Raw genomic sequence first — 15,395 nt, forward strand, 5'->3', positions numbered from 1 at the left:
GGTGGAGGGTGGGTGTGTGTATAAAGGGGGGGGGGTAATTGGCAGAGATTTCATGGTTGTTGTGGTCAGACTGGTTCAATGAACAGAGGAGTTTAAACATGTCTGTGTTTCTGTCTTTGTCAATAAAGTTTCATTAACAAACACACACACACACACACACACACACACACACACACACACACACACACACACACACACACACTGTCTATACATGAAGTTACCTGGAGTTCTCTTGGTCACCTCCTCCTGCAGACAGAGAGCATCATGGTCCTGAACTGATGGGTCTCCCCAAACCTCCATCAAGCCTGTCAGCTACAGACAGACTCAAGCTGTGGTCAGAACAAATCAGCTGTATGTGACTGACTGTTTCTGCAGCTGACTGACTGTTTCAGACGCCAAGTGTCTGTTTCAATGACTGATTGTTTCAGCAGTTGACTGTTGTTTCATCAGCAGCGTCTGACAAATGAACCAATGAGACTCTTTATTAATGAATGCCTGAGTGAACAAACATCTGCACACACACAGGATCAGGAGATGCATCTGTCTGCGGCACATATGTGATGTCGCAGAGCCAACAGCCAATCAGAGAGCAGGGTTGTCACACTACACACAGTGAGTCATAGTCCACGCTCTACTGAGAAGTTTCTCGTGTAACCTGCAGATCAGAGAGATCAACACACACACACACACACACACACACACACACACACACACACACACACACACACACACACATAAACAAATTATACATAAATGTAAATATAAATATAAATATAAATATATAAAATAATAAATATTAACGATTTATTTTTAATTGGAAAGTTTATTCTTCATAAAGTTTCACTTTGTATGTAAACAAATAAACAAACAAATAATAGAGGTTAATTCAGTGGAAGTGCTTCTACTTTCTGTGTAGTTAGCTCCAGATGAACCAGTTCTTTCCAGGAAACTTTATATCTATCTATCTATCTATCTATCTATCTATCTATCTATACAGTTGGTACAGAAAGTATTCAGACCCCTTTAGATTTTTCACTCTTTGTTTCATGCAGCCATTTGCTAAAATCAAAAAAGTTCATTTTATTTCTCATTAATGTCACTCAGCACCCATCTTGACAGAAAAAAACAGAAATGTAGAAATTTTTGCAAATTTATTAAAAAAGAAAAACTGAAATATCACATGGTCATAAGTATTCAGACCCTTTGCTGTGACACTCATATTTAACTCACATGCTGTCCATTTCTTCTGATCCTCCTTGAGATGGTTCTACTCCTTCATTGGAGTCCAGCTGTGTTTAATTAAACTGATTGGACTTGATTAGGAAAGGCACACCCCTGTCTATATAAGACCTTACAGCTCACAGTGCATGTCAGAGCAAATGAGAATCATGAGGTCGAAGGAACTGCCCAAGAAGCTCAGAGCAAATGAGAATCATGAGGTCGAAGGAGCACAGATCTGGCCAAGGTTACAAAAGAATTTCTGCAGCACTCAAGGTTCCTAAGAGCCGATGGCCTCCATAATCCTTAAATGGAAGAAGTTTGGGACGACCAGAACTCTTCCTAGACTTGGCCGTCCAGCCAAACTGAGCAATCGTGGGAGAAGAGCCTTGGTGAGAGGTAAAGAAGAACCCAAAGATCACTGTGGCTGAGCTCCAGAGATGCAGTAGGGAGATGGGAGAAAGTTCCACAAAGTCAACTATCACTGCAGCCCTCCACCAGTCGGGGCTTTATGGCAGTAGTGGCCCGACGGAAGCCTCTCCTCAATGCAAGACATATGAAAGCCGCATAGAGTTTGCCAAAAAACACATGAAGGACTCCCAGACTATGAGAAATAAGATTCTCTGGTCTGATGAGACCAAGATTGAACTTTTTGGCGTTAATTCTAAGCGGTATGTGTGGAGACAAACCAGGCACTGCTCATCACCTGCCCAATACAATCCCAACAGTGAAACATGATGGTGGCAGCATCATGCTATGGGGGTGTTTTTCAGCTGCAGGGACGGACGACTGGTTGCAATTGAAGGAAAGATGAATGCGGCCAAGTACAGAGATATCCTGGAAGAAAACCTCTTCCAGAGTGCTCAGGACCTCAGACTGGGCCAAAGGTTCACCTTCCAACAAGACAATGACCCTAAGCACACAGCTAAAATAACAAAGGAGTGGCTTCGGAACAACTCTGTGACCATTCTTGACTGGCCCAGCCAGAGCCCTGACCTAAACCCAACTGAGCATCTCTGGAGAGACCTGAAAATGGCTGTCCACCAACGTTCACCATCAGAACTGACAGAACTGGAGAGGATCTGCAAGGAAGAATGGCAGAGGATCCCCAAATCCAGGTGTGACAAACTTGTTGCATCATTCCCAAGAAGACTCATGGCTGTACTAGCTCAAAAGGGTGCTTCTACTCAATACTGAGCAAAGGGTCTGAATACTTATGACCATTTGATATTTCAGTTTTTCCTTTTTTAATAAATTTGCAAAAATTTCTACATTTCTGTTTTTTTCTGTCAAGATGGGGTGCTGAGTGACATTAATGAGAAATAAAATGAACTTTTTTGATTTTAGCAAATGGCTGCAATGAAACAAAGAGTGAAAAATGTAAAGGGGTCTGAATACTTTCTGTACCCACTGTATATCTATCTATCTATCTATCTATCTATATCTATCTAGATATCTATATATATTTATATAGATAGATAGATATACTGTGTATATACATTAACATTGAAAATTATTGATAAATAACACTGAACAACAGGTTAGGAACCAATCCATTTAAGTCTTTTTCTTATTTTAAACATTTATATATTTGGTTTTTGTTTTGTTTGAAGCCATGTCCAAAACATAAAGTTACAAAACAATAAACTTTTAACAGTCTTGTAAATATGTCTATACCTGATGTGTACACCTGATTGTAGTCGATGATCCACTCACACTCTATTGTTTAGCGAGCATTGGCCACCTTGTGGTTGTAATGTTGTCAGTGTAATTAATGTATGTGGTTTGTCTTTGTTTTTCTTTTGCTGTATTGTTCTTATTTTTGTTTTTGTTTTTTGTTTGGCTGTGTGCTGTCTGTCTCTACATTACTGTATTGATAACTGTACTTCTATTCTTTATTTATTTTGTCACTTCTCTTTTGTTATGTTGTGATTGTGTTATATGTTGGGACCCCCTCGAAAACGAGATGGTACATCTCAAGAGGTTTATCCAGATAAATAAATTTGTTTGTTCAAAAATAGCACCTAGTGACAGATCTACAGACTCTGTGTTCCCAGCTGATACTAGACTGAAACCAGCTGATACTAGACTGAAACCAGCTGACACTAGACTGAATGATGTTATAACCAGATGATGTGTTGTTTGTTGTTTACCGTGGTTCAACAACACTTTTCAACTACGTCCTCAGTTTGACACTGTTGGGATTCACTACATTCATGATGATGGAAACCACGTTCTTTTGCTCCACAGACAAAAGAACTCACTTCCCAACAATTCTTCAATTTTACCACATCGGTGACGCAGGTGCCACATAGCCAGACATAATTGAGACTGAACCAACATTGGCTTTCATTTTCCTGTTTCAGGATGGTGCCCCTGAGGAACTTTAATTAATTTTAAAGTTACTAATTAATATTGACATTTTTAATATTAATATTATAAGTTCAGTCTGTTATGATTCTGTTTTAGTAAAAGTTTGAGTCTTTAATTTTTTCTCTTGAATGAATTAAATGTGGCCGAACATAAGAGCAGACAAACATATTAAAACCTGAACACCAGCGTGTGTGTGTGTGTGAGTGTGTGTATGGACTGCAGCTGAGGAACCAATCAGTTTGGTCCTCTACATGTTTGGAGAGTGTTAGTATGCAGAGTAGTGTGTGTGTGTGTGTGTGTGTGTGTGTGTGTGAATGTAAAGTGACTTTTTGTGAAACCTCGAGAAAACAGCAGCTTCAGCAGTTTATTCAACATGGCTTCAGTCAAACACTGAAACACATAAACACACAGCAGAACATTTACCAAGTATGTGTACTTCAATGCAGTACTAGAGGTACATGTAGTTTACTAGAGTATTTCCATTCTATCCTTTGTTATTATACTTGTACTGCATTTATGTGATAAATGAAGTTGTCAGTTTGTATGCAAATTATGATTTTACAAACAACTAAAGACCACAACCTGTACTTATTACATCAGTACTCAGTAGATATTACTACATCATTACATTAGTACTCTGTAGTTATTACTGCAACATTACATCAGTACTCTGTAGTTATTACTACATCACTACATCTGGACTCGGTAGTTATTGCTACATTACTCAATCAGTACTTGGTAGTTATTACTATATCACTACATTGATACTCAGTAGTTATTACTATATTACTACATCATTACATCAGTACTCAGAAGTTACTACTACATTATTACATCAGTACTCTGTAGTTATTACCACATTATTACAAATGGTTTAATTCAGATCAGCTTTCTAGGCGTCTGAGTATTTCAGCTTTAATTCTTCATTCCAGTATTTCATTTAGTGAGTCAGTGTTTGGTTGTTGTGTTTGGGTTTCACTGTAGTAATCAGCTGTAGTCTTGCTGTTATTTCTATTGAAGTTTAGCTGTTGTTGGTTGTTTAGTTTTTGCCAAAGCAGCTGCACAGATGTGTTTCAGGCAGAAACCAGATGTCTGATGAAGCTTCATCTGTTTCCTTTAAACCCACAGTTTGACCGAGTTGTTAAAGTTGTTAAAGTTAAATTTAAATTTTAAGTTTTTAGAGAACATGAAGTCAAAGCAGCTTCCTCACGTTTGTCAAAGTGATCCTGTGAAATTAATATGAGCAGCGTTTCTGTTTAAAACAGGAGAGTTTAAGAGACGAACCTTAAATCAACAGAAGAACTAAAAGGCAGACTGATCTTCAATTAGAGACATGGACGAGGAGGAGGAGGAATCCTTCACAGACGTTGAAACGAGCTGTAAACTGGACTCAAAAAGGACTTTTCTGTAACACAGAGTAAAAGCTGTTCATTAAAACATTCATTATGTTTTAATACAATTAGATTTAGTTTAAACCACATTGAACTTGTTCATTCTTTACTTTCTTACTGTAACAAAGCTGCATCACCTTCAGCTACTGACCACAGACATGAATGAAAAATCATTATTTTATTTCAAATAAAGAAAAAATACTTCACTCCATCATAGCATCATATGTCATACACAATAGCATGAAAGAAACAGCTGATTACAATGAGAATTAGTTCCATCATCTTAATTATATATTTCCTGATTACACTTCGAAAAATGAACCAAAAATCAAACACTTCAAACTGTAATGCTTTAAGGATTTTCTTTCTGGGTTTACATTAGTTTAAGATACTAAACAAAGAATATAAAGAAAAAAGGAGAGAACCTTCTGTAGGTTGATCATCACTGATATACATAACAAAATGATTATAAAGACTAATAATAACAGAGCTGCAGGTTTGAGAAAAGCCTGAAGCAAGTTAATAAAGTTTATTGATATAAAAGATCAGATGACGGCTCGGAGGCTTCCTGTCCCGACCTTCTTCCTCAGAACCTCGACCAGACGCTCCAACCTGAAGAGGAGGAACAGGAGAAAAGATGTCACTCTAACATTGTCAGAAATGGAAAACATAGAGAACACCTGATGTTTACATACGCGTGGTCCTCGTGTGACTACATTCACAGGACAACCCTGCAGGAGGCCTGGAGTTTGGAGGGAGGAGGGGACAGACAGGACAGAGGAGTGATGGGAGTGACAGGAATGTGTGAGGGAGTAGGGATCGGCCAGGATGCTCCCACAGTGAGGAGGTGCTAAATGTTTGTACAGGATGAAAACCATCAGTCCACATCTATGAACCGCTGGTCTTAGGTGGTCTGTCTAGGCCATGTCTCCATCCACACTGACTGAGGATCTTCTACCTGCAGCACAACAGCTGTGAAGACGCGGGTGTGGACATATCTGCCACTGACCTAGTTACTACCTGCAGTGATGATGCTTCTACCTGCAGTGATGATGCTTCTACCTGCAGTGATGCTGCTTCTACCTGTAGTGATAACATTTCTACCTGCAGTGGTGATGCTTCTACCTGCAGTGATGATGCTTCTACCTGCAGTGATGCTGCTTTTACCTGCAGTGATGATGGTTCTACCTGCAGTGATGCTGCTTCTACCTGCAGTGATGATGCTTCTACCTGTAGTGATAACATTTCTACCTGCAGTGATGATGCTTCTACCTGCAGTGATGATGCTTCTACCTGCAGTGATGCTGCTTCTACCTGCAGTGATGATGCTTCTACCTGCAGTGATGATGCTTCTACCTGTAGTAATGACATTTCTACCTTCAGTGATGATGCTTCTACGTTTAGTGATGATGCTTCTACCTGCAGTGGTGCTGCTTCTACCTGCAGTGATACTGCTTCTACCTGCAGTGATGATGCTTCTACGTTTAGTGATGATGCTTCTACCTGCAGTGATGCTGCTTCTACCTGCAGTGATGCTGCTTCTACCTGCAGTGATGATGCTTCTACCTGCAGTGATGCTGCTTCTACCTGCAGTGATGATGCTTCTACCTGTAGTGATGATGCTTCTACCTGCAGTGATGCTGCTTCTACCTGCAGTGATGACATTTCTACCTTCAGTGATGATGCTTCTACGTTTAGTGATGATGCTTCTACCTGCAGTGATGATGCTTCTACCTGCAGTGATACTGCTTCTACCTGTAGTGATGATGCCTCTACGTTTAGTGATGATGCTTCTACCTGCATTGATGCTGCTTCTACCTGCAGTGATGCTGCTTCTACCTGCAGTGATGATGCTTCTACCTGCAGTGATGCTGATTCTACCTGTAGTGATGACATTTCTACCTTCAGTAATGACATTTCTACCTGCAGTGATGCTGCTTCTACCTGCAGTGATGATGCTTGTACCTGCAGTGATGCTGCTTCTACCTGCAGTGATGCTGCTTCTACCTGCAGTGATGATGCTTCTACCTGCAGTGATGCTGCTTCTACCTGCAGTGATGATGCTTCTACCTGCAGTGATGCTGCTTCTACCTGCAGTGATGCTGCATCTACCTGCAGTGATGATACTTCTACGTTTAGTGATAATGCTTGTACCTGTAGTGATGATGCTTCTACCTGCAGTGGTGATGCTTCTACCTGCAGTGATGATGTTCCTACCTGTGGTGATGATGCTTCTATGTTTAGTGATGATGCTTCTACCTGCACTGATGCTGATTCTACCTGCAGTGATGCTGATTCTACCTGCAGTGATGACATTTCTACCTTCAGTGATGATGCTTCTACGTTTAGTGATAATGCTTCTACCTGTAGTGATGGTGCTTCTACCTGCAGTGGTGATGTTCCTACCTGTGGTGATAACGTGTATCTCAGGTGACCACATTACTAGCTGCACTGTGGCCATGTGCACATATAGTGTTCCTACATGCAGTGCCATGTTCTTATTAGCAGACATTCCTATAAACACTGTTGATTGTAATCTGGGTGGAAATCAGTGAAGTTCTCTGGCTAACACAGAGAATGGCTGACAGCCTGAGAGGAAGAGAAAAAGCAGGAAACTGAGATGAAAGCGAAATGAAGAAGGGAGGAGTTAGAAAAATGACCCTGGATGACTTTCTAACAGTGAGGCTCTCTCTCTCTCTCTCTCTCTCTCTCTCTCTCTCTCCAAACCAAATTAAACTTCCCTTCTCTAATAACCAGCAGATTTCTATCGCCCCCCTCCCCTCCAGAGAGCAAATATTCCTCTCTCCACTATTCAGAAACTTGGGAGGCTCTTCAGAGCCGGCCGCCCCCCCGCTGGCAGCCAAATTAGAGCAGAAAGCCGCGGGTTTGAGCCCAGGAGGATGGCGCGGGACGCAGACGGACGACTTAAGCTGTTTTCATCATGAATCTCATCCCTTCATCTTCAGGCTGATGAGATGAGAAGCAGCAGAAGAAGAAGTCACGTTATTCAGCATCAGACCGTCATCCTGCACGAGTCGAAATCTGAAGGATTAATTCTTCCTCATCAACTTGCCGGCAGAGACACTCACACCGATGTCGTCTGAATATGAATCATCACAACCAAATCTCTTTAGTCCCACACGCTTAAACAGTCTTTGAACACATCCCAGAGTGTCTGATAGCTGCTGTTAGATACAGCAACATGTTTCCAATGACACGAAATGCCACTGATTCTCACACTGGTTTCCCACCATTTGTGGCCAGGATAACAAAAAACAGGGTGTGACCAGTCTCTGTTCAGAACAGCTGAAATGATCCAGTGAGTCCCAGGAAAAAAAATTTCACAAAGTCTGAAAATCAGACGTCAGTTTGTGTGGAAGAGAAGTACTTTCCGATGCTCTGGTTTTTGGTTTCTGCTGACTCCTTTCTAGTGGATGATCTTAAAAAAACCCTGAGTTGTGTTTCAGATTTGAAATGATTAACCAGTGTTTTACCACCGCAACAGTCTAACAAGTCCACAAGGGTGGGACTAACTAACTATTAACTAATCAGTGTCAAAAAAGTAAACAGGCCTGACTCGTTATCAGTGCTGCCTGATTGAAGAGGGAGGGCCTGGAATCCACAGGTGAGTCACACCTGAGGCTACATCCACACTACTACGTTTTAATTTTAAAACAGTGTTTTCAAACTAAAACGAACTCTGTCCAGACTGTCACACCTGAAAACACATACATACTTTAGCAATCACCTACAGTGAGCATGTGCGAGCCGGTGTAAACAGGAAGTAGATTGTCTCCTCTGAAGGAGGAACAGCAGAGACAGTTGTAGCATTAAAACAGAGAGTGTAAGTGAACAACAGCTGCTAGCAAAGACAACAAGGTCAGTAACACTGTCATTCATTATCATGTTGTATTCCGTGGGTGTGACCTCATCGTTCCAAAGGTCTCAGCCTGAGACAAACAGGATCCTCACACTGCAACATGCAGAGCTGTGCTCTGATGATCTGAGACTGACGAATGTGATAATAGAATATTTTTATAAAAGAGAAGAAACGGCAGACGAGCTGCAGGAGCTTCTGCAGCAGCTGCACCAGCTCGTCCGTCAGTGTGGACTTCAGGGACTGTAAGGACAAATGAGTGTTGGGAACAACGAGCAGGTGCTCAGTGAGCTGCTGCTTCCTGGTGGTTCAGGGTTTCTTCATCCACTGGAAACAGTAAGGAGCCCTTTAGTAAATACTGATTTGGGCATACCCACATGATCAACATGGATGTTTCATTATCACAATGTCCAGCTGTTATCAACACATTTGTGTTTCTGTTGTCATGAAGATCTTTTATGATATTAACCAGGTACAGGCGACGTACATCGGCTCACCACCGGCTCTGTGTTGGAAAACAACTTTAATGTTCAACCCATTGGTTCCCAAACTTTTCCAACTCATGGCTCACATCCGACCTTGTGGCTAACAGTGGCTAAATAATGCTAATACGTTGTCAGAGCAGTTTTTATGAAGGATGGAACATTCAGGACTGAAAACAGATGAGCCTCAGATTTTCTTCACCTGTCCATTCATCATCTGTCTCTTCCTGTTGCTAACCAGCTATCTATTCTGATTCTCCAGTTTTTGCCATGGATGAAATGTGTTAGCAACAATCTCACTGAGACAGTATACAAGTATACGACAAAATAAGTCATCATTGGTCATCATTATCATCAAAGTTTCTATCATGGAGTTTTTGGCTTTTATTTTGACAGGGACAGTGAGAGAGAGATAGGAAAGTTAGGGAAGAGAGAGAGAAGATGACGTGCTGCAAAGGGCCCGAGTTGGACTCAAACTCGGGTTGCTGTGGCAATGACTGAGCCACTGGATACCCCACATCATTTTGTTTTAAACACTATATATATATATATATATATATATATATATATATATATATACACACACACACATATATATATATATACACACACACACACACACACACTGGGGCTGGGCGATATGGAAAAACTTTTTTTTTATATCAGTCGATATCCATACATTTCACGATGTAAATCAAAACACTATTTCTGTCAAGCTTAAATGTTCCTTTTTACTCCTAAGTGAGATGTAAAGATATCATGAGGTTAATCTGGTTTAAATATTATTTATTTTCGGTCAGACGTTGAACATGACAAATATACTGTAGAACATTATACAACTGTATTTCAAATAAATAAAATAGGTATATATTATAAACTAAAATCATAATTCTTCTCTTTTATCTCTCTCCCACCCCCGACGGCTGCAGTAGCCCAAACATTGGGACGTGTGCCGGAGACTGCTGCTACTCCAACGCTCTGTGCTGTGCGCATCAACCTAACCTGGCGTGGCTGTAAATCTATTCCAGCCACATGATTTGCTTGGTGCAGCGCTATTCTCATTATCATTGGCTGTTCGTGTTTTCTGTCAAAACATGGATGAGTTCTATCGGCTTTCTATCGACCATGTGTTATATTTCTATCGTGGAAAAGTTATTTTTCGATAATTATCTTTATCGTTTTATCACCCAGCCCTAACACACACACACACATATATATACAGTGTGTATGTATGTATTGAATACCCACCTTGAATACCTCTGCAGCCCACCAGTGGGCCCCAGAAAAATTATTAAAATAGTTAATGAACGTTCTGACATTACATTCATCACAGCAGCTCCAACTGTTTAGTTCTGATCCACTGAAGAACCAAACCCAGACCATGACCCGACACCCAGAAACTGATGGACACACGACTGGTGTGTTGTATGTGAAGGTAGAACCTGACCTGCGGACTCTCTCGCCGGCCTCTCGCTCCGCCTCCTGACAGCGCTGAAGCTCCGCCTCCACGCTCTGCTTTTCCTTTGATAGCTGCTGCAGCTGGACCAGCAAGGGTGGGGTCTGAGGGGGCAGGGCCTCAGGAGATAGAGCTTCTGACGAACTCATTGAAGAGACACCATCAACCGGCAGCGAGGGGGGGGGGGTGAGGAGGTGTTGAAAGCTGAGGGAGGAGTAAGACCAGAGGATCAGTCAGTGATAGCGTCATCACTGTGACATCACTGCGTCAGCTGATGTCACTGACTAATTAAAGGTAAACAGAACAGACAGACAGCAGAGAACAGAACAAAGGACGTAGTTCACCTAGTTCAGGTCAGACTTGAGTCTGAACGCTGAAGCTTTCTTCTTCATTATTTGGTGTCCGTGGAAACCATCAGACATGTGGAGTTACCAGTTCACCTGTCTCCTACATTTCCCATGAGCACTGGGTCCTGTCGAGTCAGACATACTGGCTCCTGTGACCTGGACTAACCTGGATCCAGAGCAGCTTTAAACCAGATCTATCGTCTCCATGGTGACACATCTGTCATCCAGTGAGCTCCTAAACCAACAGGCAGCAGGTCAGAGGTCAGAGGGGGGTCAGTCTGCTCCTGACCTCATCAATGAAGTTTCAGTCAGAAACGGATGTTTAATATGAAAGAACCGTCTGATCCACGGCTCTCAACCTGAGGGGGGTCAGCTGAGATCCAGATACAGACTGAGGCAAAGACCAGAAGAGATCCAGCAGTAAACGTGAAGAGATTCACCTAAAACCAACTGAGACCCGGAAGACATCTGGATCCACCAGAGACCAGTCCTGTGGAGTCTGTGGACAGGAAGTGATGTGTTTTACATCAACAGAAGAAGAGGAGGTTCTAAATTTGTACCTGGTGCGCTGATCTGTAATGTGTTCACCCTTAACTACTCATCAATCTGAGTATTGATAATTGACTGTTTCAGTAGAAATGATGGAACCCAGTATATACAGAGAACAGCAACAAACCAGCTGCAGAACACACACACACACACACACACACACACACACACAAACACAGTTATAATATCTCTGCAGGTGTTCAGCATCAATCCTGATCATAGATGTAGACTCACAGTTTAAACAGTACGACTCACTTGATTCTACTCTGACTCCTCTACTGTGTCTCTACTGCAACACAAACACACACGCACTTTTTTACATGTGTAAACTGATCAGTTCAAAAAGACCTCACCCACACTGTTAATCTCAGTTTGGTTTTGAGTTTTTTAACGAGGTTACAGTGTAATTTTGGTTTTAATTTCTTTAAACTGTAAAGGTGTAAATTTTGTACTTCCTCTTTTACTCCTCTGTCTTCTGAATAAAGCTTAGCTCAGCATCCAACCTGCTCTGTATTTGTCTTTTATACTCAAGTCTACATGCATATACTAGAATCATCTCCTCATGGTTGTATCCCTCCGCCACTCAGACTAGTTCCAGGTTACATCCCTGTTTATCCAGAGTCAGAGAAAATATGAACCATTTGTGTGAAACTGTGTCATAATTGCTGTGTGAAGTCTTGAGTAATGGCTTAAAAGTTTTTTCTGAGGTCACACTGACCTTGACCTTTGACCTTTGATCACCAAAGTCTAATCAGTTCATCCTTGAGTCCAAGTGAACATTCGTGCAGAATTTGAAGGGATTCCCTTGAGGAGTTCTGGAGACATTGCATTCACAAGTCCAAAATCATGTTTTGTGAGGTCAACAAGCCCTTGAGCTTTGAACTTTGACTTTTAGCCACAAAAATCTAATCAGTTCATCCTTGAGTCCAAGTGAATATTTGTGCCAAATTTGAAGATATTCCATCACGGCGTAAGGCTGCGGAGAGAGGAAGGAGGTCTTACTTTTTAGTCATGTTTGTGGAAAATAACGCGCCACGGTAAAAATGTAATGTTACATAACTTACTTTCTTGGGTTTTATTTCTTATATATCTGGTTACTGTGTCACCTGTCTAACAATAAGATTATAACATACAATCATAGGTTATGTCCACACTGCTACGTTTTTGTTTTAAAACAGCGTTTGTAAATGCTAACACACCTGAAAACACACATCACATGACCATTCAGTAAACTGAGCATGTGCCAGCCGGTGTAAACAGGAAGTAGATTGTCTCCTCTGCAGTGAAGCCTCTGAAGGAGGAACAGCAGAGGCAGTTGTAGCATTAAAACAGAGAATGTAAGTGAACAGCAGCTGCTGCAAAGACAACAAGGTCAGTAACACTGTCATTCATTATCATGTTGTATTCACCACTGGTAGTCCAGGCTGATGACAGCCAATCAGGAGAGACCATGGGTGTGACCTCATCGTTTACATGGTCTCAGCTTCTGTCCGTCCTGACTACAACACGACCCAAGAGTTTTAAAAATAAAACAGGTTCAGCAGCAGCGTTTCTAAAAGTATCGGCTTTGCTTTAAAGTTTTTGATTGACATCGACGGAGTCGTGTAGATGGAGGAGGAAACGTAGACTCTCTAAAACCTCAGAGTGGGGCCAATGAACTAAACAGGTGTGTTCCTTCACACCTGTGCTGCTACAGTAGCTACCTGTTGTATTTAACTGATATATTACGATATTTTAGAAACTGAATTCTAACACAACTGTTAATTGATCATTAAAAGTTATAATAATAACTGACATTTCGTCTACAGATTCACTCTACCTGTCTACAGTGTGTTAATGCAGATGTTTAACTGGAACAATTTTTAAAGCACATTTTTCAGATCTGATTAAATCCAGTTTTCAGGCTTTAGGGGAAAAGTTTTCATATTCCAAATAAATACAGTAAACTTCAATCCGTCTACTCCATATTTAGTTTGAATTATTAGATGCATCTGTGTGAAGACTGACCACAGTTTGTGTGTTGATGGGCTGGTTCAAACAGCAGGGTTAACAGGCTGGTTCGTGATTGGACAAGGCGTGAGCGGTAGACCTTCACAAATCATCATCATTATCATCTTGTGTCATCGCTGACAGTCACATGACTGTTCTGGAAACATCAGAGGACAGAGCTGTCCACAAACTCAGGCTTCCTGCTTTTCAATAGTCTGACCTGTGATCGGCTCGTTGCACCTGTAGCTCCGCCTCCAGCTGCCACATGTCATCCAGAGCGCCATCCTTCTCTCTCTGAAGCCTCAGCAGCTCCTCCTGAAAAAACCCAGATCAGTCCACATCAGCAGTGTTACAACAGATCACCTGTGATGATGAGGATGATGATGATGATGATAAAAGGATAAACAGGAAGAGCATGCTGATGTTTTCAACACAACAGACAGCTCTTCAGTTTAACCAATGAAAACAGAGCACGCTCTCTGTGTCACAGTGTGTAAAGCTGTGCTCTGATTGGCTGTAAACCCTGTCAATCATGAACTATAATTGAATTCACTGTGAAGATTTAAAACCATTAAAGTCACACACTCTTGTGTTTTTGGAGCTGAGTTAATTGTCCGTTTGTTAATTGCATGTGAACTGTGTCTTTGTTGAAGAAGAGATCAACATGTTGATCCCAGGGAAACTGTCTGTTTAAATAAAGGACTAATTAACTAACAGGAGTGTCAACACTCTTCATAACGAGGATTGGATTTTATCAGCGTGTATTTAGCTCCTGGTTTATTAAAGCGGCAGCTCATTACACAGTCAGCTCCTGGACTGAACCTGAGACTCAAACTCCAGTTGCATTCTGGGAAGAAAAGAGAGCTCAGCACCTGCAGTATTATTTATCTTATCATTAATTAATTAATTAATTAATGATAATGTAGTGATATTTATTGGAGTGATGTAATATGAAGTGTAAAACAAAGCAGCAGGTGGAGGTGGTGGTGTTCACCTGTATTCACCTGATCACTGGTCAACAATCATCTCTGTGATCAGCTGATTGGAAATGATGAGATTCACTGTTATATATCAATCAATAATAATCAACCGTTACAGAATAATCACACATGTACTAAATGTTTCCTCCTCATGACAACTGTTCTGTTCACACTTGTTCTCTCTGTGACTTAAATTCACTGTGATAACACATCAAGCCCCGCCCCCGCCCAACATAACGCCACAGGAGCCTTAAAACATCTGAGTGAAGGTGAAAGAAAGGTGGAATCCTTCAGTACCTCCTATATCCACATGTCTCCTATCACCTCACCACCTACCACCTCCTCTTCACCTCCCTCTCACCCAGCTGCTGGTACTGCTGCAGGGTTTGAACCTGTGGACCGACAGTTACGGACGGTGTATCTCACTGTGTCTTTGGTCAAACTGTGTGGAGGTCAACTCCAGCAGGGATTACAGACCTGATCCTGACCTCCTCCTCCTCCTCCTCTATGCTAATGAGAGCCATCAAGGTCTCTGAGTTTAAAGTGAGACATCAAAAGAGAGACCAAACCCAGAGAGTCAATATGTGTCTTCTCCAGCCGGGCCGGAGGAGACGCTTCAAAAGAGCCGCCCCACTTATTAATCAGAATCATTTCCAAATGAGATGATCAGTACGCAGGAGCGACGCCGAGGTGACCTTTAACATGAGGAGTTAAGGTCAATGAAAGAGGGGGT

General features: G+C 41.6%; 1 protein-coding gene across 3 annotated transcripts in view; it reads right to left on the reverse strand.

Moving 5' to 3' along the window:
- Positions 1–5,141: 5,141 nt before the first annotated feature.
- mipol1 (mirror-image polydactyly 1) overlaps positions 5,142–15,395 on the reverse strand; it is a 42,954-nt gene continuing 32,700 nt past the window's right edge. For all 3 annotated transcript variants that reach the window (XM_023412486.2, XM_087175664.1, XM_087175665.1), the window contains exons 12-14: positions 13,903–13,997; positions 10,789–11,001; positions 5,142–5,594 (exon numbers count right to left, since the gene is read on the reverse strand). In XM_023412486.2, the coding sequence (XP_023268254.1) occupies positions 5,528–5,594; positions 10,789–11,001; positions 13,903–13,997 (375 nt within the window). In that variant the 3' untranslated portion in view covers positions 5,142–5,527. The remainder of the gene's footprint in view (positions 5,595–10,788; positions 11,002–13,902; positions 13,998–15,395) is intronic.

This window comes from Seriola lalandi, unplaced genomic scaffold (genome assembly GCF_002814215.2).
Source record: "Seriola lalandi dorsalis isolate HSWRI2012SDOR001 ecotype SW California unplaced genomic scaffold, Sedor1 jcf7180002054481, whole genome shotgun sequence".
NCBI classification, from domain to species: domain Eukaryota; kingdom Metazoa; phylum Chordata; class Actinopteri; order Carangiformes; family Carangidae; genus Seriola; species Seriola lalandi.